The sequence below is a fragment of the Gastrolobium bilobum genome, unplaced genomic scaffold, assembly GCF_033153095.1.
Source record: "Gastrolobium bilobum isolate Gb01-03AN ecotype WA unplaced genomic scaffold, APGP_CSIRO_Gbil_v1 utg3325, whole genome shotgun sequence".
Lineage (NCBI taxonomy): Eukaryota > Viridiplantae > Streptophyta > Magnoliopsida > Fabales > Fabaceae > Gastrolobium > Gastrolobium bilobum.
In genome coordinates this window covers 55,670-66,930 of record NW_026896131.1, presented here as the reverse complement: position 1 = coordinate 66,930, position 11,261 = coordinate 55,670, and the positions used below count along the sequence as shown (strand labels likewise).

General features: G+C 37.8%; 2 protein-coding genes across 2 annotated transcripts; one reads left to right on the top strand and one right to left on the bottom strand.

The window, feature by feature from the left end:
- Positions 1–672: 672 nt before the first annotated feature.
- On the bottom strand, positions 673–7,766 carry LOC133297923 (uncharacterized). Its single transcript, XM_061497160.1, has 4 exons — positions 7,434–7,766; positions 7,327–7,347; positions 7,155–7,206; positions 673–863 (listed from the first exon to the last, which is right to left on the bottom strand). Exons 1-4 carry the CDS (start codon positions 7,764–7,766, stop codon positions 673–675), a joined length of 597 nt encoding a protein of 198 aa, XP_061353144.1.
- Positions 7,767–8,435: 669 nt separating this feature from the next.
- On the top strand, positions 8,436–9,302 carry LOC133297922 (MADS-box protein AGL71-like). The gene is made up of 2 exons (XM_061497159.1): positions 8,436–8,468; positions 8,631–9,302. The coding sequence occupies exons 1-2, from the start codon at positions 8,436–8,438 to the stop codon at positions 9,300–9,302; spliced, it is 705 nt and encodes a 234-aa protein (XP_061353143.1).
- The last annotated feature ends 1,959 nt before the right edge of the window (positions 9,303–11,261 follow it).

Below are 11,261 nucleotides of genomic sequence, written 5' to 3'. Positions count from 1 at the left end.
GCAAGTTTTCCCCCAATGTTCACCCAATGGTGCTCCCAAAAAAGAACAGAAGATCCATCATCCACATCCCAAACTAGCTTGGGTTTAAGCTTATTCCAAAAATCTCACATAAATTTCCAAAGACGAGAATTTCCATTCTTCCAAGTTAAATCAGTCTGAGTATTGGATGAATTTGTGTACTTAGCTTTTAATACCTTCACCCAAAGCTTATCAGGAAGGATCATTAACAAAATTTCAAACTAGTTTTCCCAAGAAAGCTTCATTCATGACTTGTAATTTCCTCAACCCCAGCCCTTCATCTGCTTTTGGTCTTGTAATTGTGTCCCAACCAATTCATTACAGACAGCTTTAGGAATCATATTACTTTGCATAAAGTAATACGGCATAGTAGACAACACAAATTGAGAAAGAATCACTCTGCCCACTTGAGAGAGAGACTGAGAATGCCAACTACATAATCTTTATTTAACTCTCTCAACTATACCAGCAAATAAATTTTTAGTAATTCTATCATGATGTATCTTGCTCCAAGATATCTTCCTATATTTGTTACTCTTTTGAATCCACTCTGTTCTGTGATTTTAGTAGCTAACTCATCTGGAGTGTTCTTTGAGAAATAAATAGAAGATTTTTTAACATTCACCTTTTGCCCAAAAATGTCTCCAAACATATTCAAACATCAGCTCTTATTGGCTTCCAAAGATTCCCATTCACTTCTGTATCAATGATATGAGAAAGCTTCTCCATTGCCAAGACAAACAAGTAAGGAGAGATCGGGTCTCCTTGTCTGACGTCTCTGCTTGGTTGGAATTCCTCTGTTAACTTACCATTCCAAATAATGTTGTTTTTTGGAGATGTGACAGCTGCCATGATCAGTTTTGAAAGTCTATCAGGAATTTGAATTTCATCAAGCACTCTATAAATGAACTTCTAATTTAAACGATCATAAGCCTTCTCAAGATCAACCTTAATCACCATAAAATATTTCTTACCCCGCATTCTCCTCATAGAATGAACCAGTTCTTGCACAATAATGATATTATCTTGAATATGGCGCTGGGGCACAAAACTAGATTGAGCAGGAGAAATTACTTTCTGCATAATTGGTTTCAGACGGCTCACACTAAGCTTGCTGATAATTTTATAATTCACCGGACATAACGAAATTCGCCTAAATTGCTTGATATTCACCAGATTCTAGACTTTAGGAATTAATACCAGTAGAGTAGAATTTATTGATGCTAAAATTTCATGATAATTCCAAATCTGATTAATTAAGGAACATACCTGAGATTTAATTAATTTCCAATTCTTTTGAAAGAAAAACGCAGGAAAACCATCAATACCTGGTGCCTTGAATGCTCCCATGCTGAAAGTTATTTATTTTAATTTCCATTTCATACGGGACTTTGCTTAAAGAATCCTTTTCCCGCTCTAGAAGATTAGGCCAAAGGTTTCCTGAAGAAATCCACCTTCTGTCACATAAGTCTTCAGTGAAAAGAGTTTTGAAGAAATTGCAAGCCATGTTTTTGAGTTCCTCAAGATCTGAAATCCAAGTCTCTCCATCATTTTTAAGCTTGAAGATTTTATTCGAATTCCTTCTGACAACCGTACTGAGATGATAAAAACGAGTATTTCTGTAAGAACCCGCACCGTTAATTAAGGAAGTTAATTAATTAATTATGAGAAATTAGGAAATAATTCCATAATTAACCCTAATAATTATTATAAAGCTTAAATAATTATGGCAAGTGTTTTATAATGCTGAAAGACGCTTTTCTGACGAAAAGTGCAGATACCGGTTCTGCTACTCGGTATAAATGCGTACCGATGAAGTATCCCGAAAAATTATGAAAAGTGTGTATATGTCACTAGAATAATATATAGGACTTGTAAAACGAGTTTCAAGTTAAAATAATGAGAACTGATGCCAGAACTGACACTAGCTATGAAAAAGCGCGTACCGAAAAGGTGCCGCGAAAAATAAAATAAAAATATGATAAATCTTAGAAAAATGAGTAGGTCCAGAATTCTAAGTTTGGGATTAAAGTGCTAAGCGTAGAAATTAGTGTTAATATTGTGTGTTTAATTCTTAAAACACTATATATACAACTTTTGGCACATAACCCTAGGCATGCTTAGTTTCTCTACGTGAGATTTTCTGAAGTTTGAACAGCCACCTTTATCCTCCTTTCACCTTTGGAGCCAAGAGTCCTCATTTCTTCTTGGTTCTTTCTCTAAAACTCATTGTGTGAATGTGCATTGGCTTAAGAGAGTGTAAGGTGCTCCCTTTTATGAGTTTAAGGTGCTATTTTCTTGTGTTTCGGGTGCTGACTTGTTGGGTTGGGCTATGAGAGCCTTTGTTCCTTGCTTGTTGAGCTTCAAGGAGCCACCTTTGTTGGGAAAGGACCTTGTTTTGTAGTCATTTTTGTTTCCCTACGAAGTCAGAACTGTGGGAGCTGTTTGGTGAGCTCCAAGAGCCATTGTTGCTCTGTTTTAAGCTTAGGTAAGTGTCACCTACCTTGATCATGAGTTTTAATGGTTAAAAATGGAGTCTTGATGCATGTAATGAGCAAAAGATAATAACTTAAGGTTGGGTAAGGTTCAACACACCTAGAAATGTGTGTTTAAGCTTCTGAAATCGTGAAAAGAACCACCTTTGGGAAGAATACCTCGCGAAATGCAGAACTGCATTCTGTCGCGAAATATCCAGATATGATATCCGGATATGTCCCCGACAAATATCCGGATATTCTGGGTTTGCGTTACAGTAACGGTACTGTTCTTACAGAACTGAGTTATGGGTTTGTGGACCCAAGATTGTGGAAGTTGAACTTCTGTAATGGTTAAGTTAAGTCAGAATCAAGGGATTAAGGGCTTGTGGCTTTTTGAGAAGCCTTAAGACTTGAAACGCAAATGAAAGGCGTTTTCTTTATATCGTATGCTTGTTGAGTATGAATATTGATATTATTGTTGGTCCAAACAAATTGTGATTGTGTTGTGTGTGGACTTTGAGCTAGTGTGGACTCTTGGCATTAGATAGTTAGCTTGCAAGGTAAGCTTTCGTGTCCTCGGTTTAGCCATTGTATGTTCCACCATGTCCCATGGGGGGATGGTTTATATGCATGATGTGTTTTTATGTACGGTTTTATTGAAATGCTATGGAGCTGTTAAGTGCAAAATGCTTATGATATGTATGTGGTGTTTCGCCTAGCCAGGAAGCCATAGGGTGGTCCTGGGGGCGGGTACAGCATGGACGTGTACTGTGTGGGTAATAGACGTATTCCTTCACTTCTCTGATCAGTAGAATAGTTATAACACACATGACATGATTATTTGCTGCATTGCACTGTTTTGGAACTGATATTGAAATACTGATTTTAGAACTTATATTGCACATGTAAGTGAGCTTGGGGTGGAAGATCCTTGAGGACCCCTTGTCTTACTGAGATTTCTGTTTAGAGATCTCACCCCACGTTTGGGGCACATATTTCAGGTTCAGGTAATGCGAGAGTTGAGACCTCTAGCGGCAGGAGGCCGGAGCTTAGCTGATTGCATGTTATTATGATGATTTTGCTGGATGCTGACATTGCTTTATCTTTACTGCCATGTTATTTGACTTGAGACTGCTGTTGGGCGTTGTTTCCTTATTTGGTGAGCATGGGGGTTATCCATGCCACATTGACATGACTTTATGTTTTTAGTTGCTTCAAGTTGTATAATTGTATCAGGATTATGTCCGGACTGCGTGTTGTAGATCCGTGACTTAGATACTCATTTATTTATTTATGAGGTATTTCAGTTAGCTGTCTATTTGCAATTTACATACAGGCAATGTTTTAGAAATGAATTAAGTAATTCAACTTGGTAATGATAATGACGTCATAATTGAACAGAAAAAGATATTTCGCAAATTTTTAATTAAGCATGGCTTAATACGATGACATGTTAACAAACCGGGTTAACACGAGGTGTTACATTTTATGGTATCGGAGCACTTTCTAGGGAAAAGCATGTATGTATTGCAATAACTTAAGATGTTTTGTTGTGGGTCGTGTCTGTGTGTTCTCTCTATTGGGTTTTGCTATGATAATGCATGTGTGACCACACTGCGTGGGCCTGATCAACTCATTCTTTGTGTAACTTGTGCAGAGGCATGGTACTACCTCGGAGGAACCGAGACACTAGCGGGGATCAACCTGATCCTGTCCTGGCTGCGTTGGCTGAGATGCAGGCGGCTCGACAAGCCGACCAGGAGGCCATGAGAAGGGCAAACCAGGCTATGCTGGACGCCGTCAAAGAGACGAACAGGAAGGCCACTGAGGATGTATTGCAGTCAAACCGCCTGGCGAATATGACTATGATGAGGGTCATGTTGGAGGAGATGAGGGCTGGTCCTGCTGTTGGTCAGTTCCCTCCGCCACCACCTCCACCTCCACCTAGTCTGCAGGACGAGCCAGAGCCATGTTGAGGGCACTGGTCAACTCACTGGGGTGATGGAACCCTATGTAGAGCCTGCTGAAGACCGTGATGTAATTGATCGCCGGCTTAATGCTTTTCGCAAGCATAAGCCACCTACCTTTGATGGGTCTTATGATCCTATTACTGCGGCGAGATGGCTACAGGCGTTGGACAAGATCTTCCGGGTCAAGCAGTGTAATGTTGCTACTCATGGCAAGTGCACCGATCGTACAAGTAATATAATGATTAAGTAAGAGATCGTTCCCACGAGGATTACAGTTCAAGCACCAATTCACTATCGCAACTTAAGTTAGACAATCAAAGTTGTATTTGGAAACAGGATTTGAATTGCAAAATTAAAATATTAAATATTAAAGCTAATTACTCGCAAGAATTAAAGACAAGAAATTAAAGATTTGAATAAGTTGGTAAAATAAAAACGTAGCTAGGGGTTCAATTTCCTTTAATCTCTTTATTATGTTTGAATTCATTCTTAATGTTAATCGTCCTTAGTATCAATCTAATCAATTCTTTCGCATGTGATTAGGGCTCAATCCCTTGTTACCATAAACCTTCACGATCTTGGAAGAACCCTAGTTCCCCGGTTATTCCCCAAGAACAGAAGCATTAAGTTCAAGAATCTTAAAGATTACGCAAACCCTATGTCTATCCCTAGAATCATAACGTTTACGATGAAGTTATCAGATATGGATCACACACCAACATCCCTATTGTCATGCATTTACCGGTGATCATTATATAAGATTCAAGCCTATATAAAGCATTAAAAACAGATAACCTCATTCATGATATAAAGGAAAATTAACAGACAAATTATTCAAAGCATAATAATTCGACTAAAATCCATCTAACCCTAACTACTTAAACAACTAGCCAGATATAGCAAAATCAAGAACAAAAGACAATATAAAAGCTCCCCCAAACTCCATAGGTGATTGGTGGATCTTCAATATCTCCAGTGAACACTTGACGTTGATCCGTCTCCGCCGCTCATGAACATGAACCGATGAATCTTCCGCGTTCCCTCCGCCTCCAAGCACCAAGAATTGTTTTGCAATGTAAAAGTTTTGTATTTCTGGTCCCCAATGGTGTTTAAATAGGTCAAGAGTTCGTATTGCAGTAGAAAACTCGAATGGGCCTAAGTTGGACCTGTCTGGGGCGCTTAAGCTTGCTTCAGCGCGCTTAAGCTTGCTAGGACGGTGATTTCTGACTCGTGTTGCACGCTTAATCGCGCTCCTCGCGACAAAACTTTCTTCTTGTGGCGCGCTTAAGCCCTGAGTTGGGGGCTTAAGCGCCCAGAGGCAGTAGCTATTTGTGTTTTTAGGGAGCTTAAGCTTCGAAATGGGGGCTTAAGCTCCCTCTGCTAACAACTTGATAAGATCTTCAATCTTCTTGTTTTCACCTTGATTCATCTTCTTTTCTAATTTGATCTCTCTTTATCCAAATCTTCATATTTGAATCTCTTTGTCATCAAATCCTTTAAAATTAGCAAAGATAATTCATTTAATTAATAATTCATAAAATTCATGATTATCTTATTAAAACCCTAGTTTTTGACTTGTTCAATTAGATAATTTACATTATTTTAGTCCATAAAACAAGATAAACTAAAGGTTTATCATGTACTGATCCGCAGAAGCTGATGTTCGCCACGTACATGCTGGAGGGTGATGCCCATGAGTGGTGGATGAACACCTCTCACGCTTTTGAGATGCAGGGTCATGTTATGACATGGCCATTCTTCGAGGATTGCTTTCAGGGTCGGTATTTCCCTTATGATGCGCAAAAGAGGAAGCAGGGGGAGTTCGACAGGTTGATTCAGGGCTTGTTGTCTGTTGACGAGAACCTGGCCAAGTTTAATGAGCTGGTCAAATTTGCACACTGTTGGATGGCTATGCCTACTCTGACCTTTTTGGCTGCTAAGTTCCGTAGGGGGCTTAGCGAGGAGATAGTTGTTCCTCTAGTTGGAGCAGCTTCTAGAGATTTTGGGACACTGGTGCAGCAGTGTCGGGACATCAAGGATGTCTGCTTTACGAGTAAGGCCACGAGAGCCAAGATTGCTGAGACCAAGGGAACTGGTAGTTCCACTTCCTGGAGGGACAGGAAGTTCGCTGGCAAGGACAAAGGGAAGCAGTTGGCGGCTAGGCAAGCGCCAAATCAGTTCAAGAGGACTTCCACTCAAGGGAGTACAGTGAGACCTTCTACTCCCAGATGCACGGGATGTGGGAGGTAGGGGTGAAAGTGGGCTGGGCTGGCCGAGCTTTGCCCCGTTTAGCCCAAGCCTATGTCAAAAAATTTTAATTTGGCACGGCCCGATAGCATAGTATGAGTCTAACTGTTAGCCTGTCTTGGCCCATTTATAAAAAACAAATGGCCCGGCTCGGCCCGTTGGCCTGTTAATTTTTAATTTCCAAGTAGACCATGAATCAACTCCACAAAATACTCAAATTCTATTGTTAAAATAAAAATGACAATTTTAACGTCCAAACAAAACCATGAATCACTGTTATCAAAAAAAAAAAAAACCATGAATCACAACAATAACTCATCACAATCTGCATTTAAGTCACTGTCAAAAGCAAAATGCTCTTACTAAATAACATATATTTCATCAGATCTAGCAAGTCAATCCATACTATGTAAATTAAAATAACTACATGAATACAACAAACACATCATAATGACTTCAAGAGTAGCCAAAAACTTATCTTCATCTTCTCTCCCCTGCAAATACAATTCCAAGGTTACATAAGTTGGCAAATAATTTGTAAATATAGAAAAAAAACAAGAATAATGAATAGAAACAAAAAAAACCTTTTAATAGATTCACATAGGCAATCTCACGTGCTGAGATGTTGGTTCATCCTACATAAAAATAAAGTCAAATTTCAATTAAAATTTAATCAAATATAATTAAATTATAAAATAATTTAAATTAATTAAATTTATACCTTTTGTTTTTTCTTCAAGTCGTACTTATTACGTAGCCAATCTCCATCACATATTAAAGCTTGGATGGTATCTTCAGCCAAGCTAGAACGATAAGCATCAATAACTCTTCCTCCAGCACTAAATGTTGATTCTGATGCTACTGTAGAGATTGGTACACCAAGTATGTCTCTTGCCATTTGTGATAAAATTTTATACTTTAAGCTATTACTCCTCCACCATTCTAAGGCATCAAATGAAAGATGAGTTTTTTCATGATATTCATAAACACCTTCTTCAAGATATGACTTCAACTCTGACTTTGCTGTAGGAATAGATTCATGTTCACGCACCATGCTCATGATTTGGTCAAACCAGAGGTAGAGCCACGTGGAACTTGAGTAGAGGAAGTAGAAGAGGATACATTCATGCTAGATCCCACTTGACTATCAGAGGATGATTCTTGCAAACTTAAAGCTGAATATTCATTATACAGAGTTTCTAAAGCTTCACTCACCTTATCCATGTTAATTTGTGCCTCATATGCTGATTTGTATATAAGTGGAAAGCAAATTTTCACCACATGGAATTTACATCGTGGGTCTAAAACACTAGCAATGGCCATCAACATATTGCATTCCCCCCAATATTTATCAAATTTATCTTTCATAAACCTTGTCATTTCTCTCATAAAATCATAATTGTCTTCAGCTGCAACATCAATCACTTGTTTCACCCTAAACACTTTAGGAAGATATAAATTTGCTGTAGGATAATGAGTACCTGACATAACATTAGTAGCATGACTGAAAACTTCTAAAAGATGGCATACCTTTTCAACCTTTTCCCAATCCTAAATTTTTTAGCAGTTATTAATTAGGGCTTGTTCCTTTTCTTGTGAATTATTGTTCAATTTTTCTTCTTCTTCTCTTCAAGTTTTGAAATCTTCCCCAAACCCTAAATCTTAAAGTTCAAATACATAATTTGAAGCTTTTCAATTCAGTTGTGTTAGAGGGTTTGAAGCGATGTCTCAGATTTATAATGTTGTACTTAAAGAGGTTTGGGTTTAAGCCGTTTGAATTCTCGAACCACCAAATTAGACGATAAACATTGTCTGTCCGGAAATCCTCCAAAAGTTTTCCTTTTCCTTTTCTTTGACTTCTCTTTCTTTTCTTTTTCTCTATCTTTTGATATCAATCGATTCTTCCTATGTAAGAAAGCCAAACATACGAAAGGGTAAGGTTGAGATCAAGAAAGTGGAAGAAAAAAGAAAGCGCTACGTGACCTTCTCGAAACACAAACAAGGGCTTTTCATAAAAGTCACTGAGTTATCCCTTCTTTGCCAAGCTGAAACCGCTTTGGTTATCAATTCTCAGAAAGGAAAGCTTTATGCCTGCGGCTACCCCGATCCAGACTCTGTCATGCACCGCTACCAAGGCGGCGACGGAGGAGGGTATCACAACCGTGCTGCTAAAACGAGGTTCCAACAGGGTGTTGAAACCCTAAGGCTGAAATTTGATGCAACTGAAGAAAAGTTGAAAGAAGAGAATATGCATCATGAAAAGATCACTGAGGGAAAAAAGAATGGTTTGGTATTCACTGAATGGCGGGATCTCTCCATCGAGGATATGGGTTTTGAACAAGTTGAGGAATTCAAGAATTGCTTAGAAGATTTGAAGAAGAAACTTGTTGCTGCAAGGGAAAAGAAGAAGAAGAAGGTCAATAATTCACTTCCACCATTGCCAGTTGCACATTTACCATTACCAGTTGCATCATCACCGATGCAAAGGTTATCAGATGTGTCTTTCTTGAATGAGGGTTTCAAAGTGTATGGTGTATGGAACAGTGGCGTCAGTTCCATGGTTCCTGGTGGTGGTTTTCACCATTATTAATTAGGACATACATGGCTATAGGTAGCAGTTGTTAATGAGGGCTTGTTCCTTTTCTTGTGAATTATTGTTGAATTTTTTTATTTTTTTCTTCTTATCTTCAATTTTTGAATTTTTCCCCAAACCCTAAATCTTAGAGTTCAAATACATAAATGAAAGCTTTCCAATTCAGTTGTGTGATAGGGTTTGAAGCGATTTCTCAAATTTATAATGTTGTGCTTAAAGAGGTTTGGGTTTAAGTCGTTTGAATTCTCGAACCACCTAATTAGACGATAAACACTATCTGTCCAAAGATTCTCCAAAAGTTTTCCTTTTCCTCTTCTTTGTCCTTTCTTTCTTTTCTTTTTCTCTATCTTTTGATATCAATGGATTATTCCTCTGTAAGAAAGTCAAACATACGAAAGGGGGAGGTTGAGATCAAGAAAGTGGAAGAAAAAAGCAAGCGCTACGTGACCTTCTCGAAATGCAAACAAGGGCTTTTCAACAAAGTCACTGAGCTATCCCTTCTTGCCAAGCTGAAACCGCTTTGGTCATCAATTCTCAAAAATGAAAGCTCTATGCCTGCGGCTACCCCGATTCAGACTTTGTCATCCACTACTACCACGACGGCGGAGGAGGGTATCATAACTGTGCTGCTAAAAAAGCTTCCAAGAAGGTGTGGAAACCCTAAAGCTGAAATTTGAGGCAACTAAAGCTAGGTTGAAAGAAGAGAATATGCATAATGAAGAGATTAATGAGGCCAAAAAGAATGGTTTGGTATTCACTGGATGACAGGATCTCTCCATTGAGGATATTAGTTTTGAACAAGTTGAGAAATCCAAGAATTGCATAGAAGATTTGAAGATGAAACTTGTTTCTGTAAGGGAAAGAAGAAGGTTGATAATTCACTTCCACCATTGCCAGTTGCCCTTCCACCTTTACCAGTTGCATCATCACCGATGCAAAGGTTATCAGATGTGTCTTTCTTGAATGAGGGTTTCAATGGGTATGGTGTATGAAACTGTGGTGTTAGTTCCATGGTTCATGGTGGTTGTTTTGGCCATTATTAACTAGGGTTTGTTCCTTTTCTTTGTGAATTATTTTTCATCTTTTTTTCTTCTTCTGTTCAATTTTTGGATTTTTTGTAATGTTTTTGCTTGAGTGTTTTACTATTTCTTTTGTTATTACTTATGTATAGAGAAGAGCTGCTTTTCCTTTTGATTATCCACTGTAGTTTCTATTTTGTCTGCGTGCCTTTTGTTTAAACTTCTGTATCATATTTGTCTCTTCTATTTTTCTTCTTTTTGTACCGGGCTAAGTGACATCGTTAGGAATCTAGATTCATCATTCATGGATATATTTTAAAGATTTCATGAATATAGTGTACTTTAAAATGAATACTAATTAAAAAATAACTTTGCATTTCACACTCAATAATATTGGCGTATTTTTTATTTATTGATCTTGAAATATACATTTTGAAAAATTCAAAGTTTCAAATATAAAATTAATTTTGAAGTGTGATAATCAGATTTTAATACGCAAATTGAAGATTGATAGTACAAAAGCTGAATCTTAAGTCTTGACTTTATGTTCTCTCCTTATTATCAAGAGAATAGATTGTACAAATAAACCCTGTTTATAAAAAGGGTAATGATGCTTCTGCCGACATGCAGAATAACAATGTATGTATTAGGCTTACCTTTGGAATTGCAATTTATTCATGCACCTCCTCTAGAACTTAATATCCTAATCATGATCACTAATGTAATGAAGGTAGGAATGTTCCTGCTAGGTATTTTTTGGGACTTATGTGCTTACTTTAAAAATGATAATTTTTTTCTTTAAACAAGTTATTAAGTAATTAAAATAAATTATTTATTCTTGGGTATTGGGTACTCGTCTTGACTAGGTTGGCAAAATAGGCAAACCTGATTCGACCCGATCCAACCTGTTTGCAGCACGAAAAAAATGAGTCAGATT

Coding starts and splice junctions, on each gene's coding strand:
- LOC133297923 (XM_061497160.1), bottom strand. CDS start 7,766: ATGGTGCGTGAACATGAATCTATTCCTACAGCAAAGTCAGAGTTGAAG. Junction 7,207..7,326: donor ATGAACCAACATCTCAGCAC/GTGAGATTGCCT, acceptor TTGTATTTGCAG/GGGAGAGAAGATGAAGATAA. Junction 864..7,154: donor TCTTGAAGTCATTATGATGT/GTTTGTTGTATT, acceptor TGATCATGGCAG/CTGTCACATCTCCAAAAAAC.
- LOC133297922 (XM_061497159.1), top strand. CDS start 8,436: ATGTCTCAGATTTATAATGTTGTACTTAAAGAG. Junction 8,469..8,630: donor ATAATGTTGTACTTAAAGAG/GTTTGGGTTTAA, acceptor TATGTAAGAAAG/CCAAACATACGAAAGGGTAA.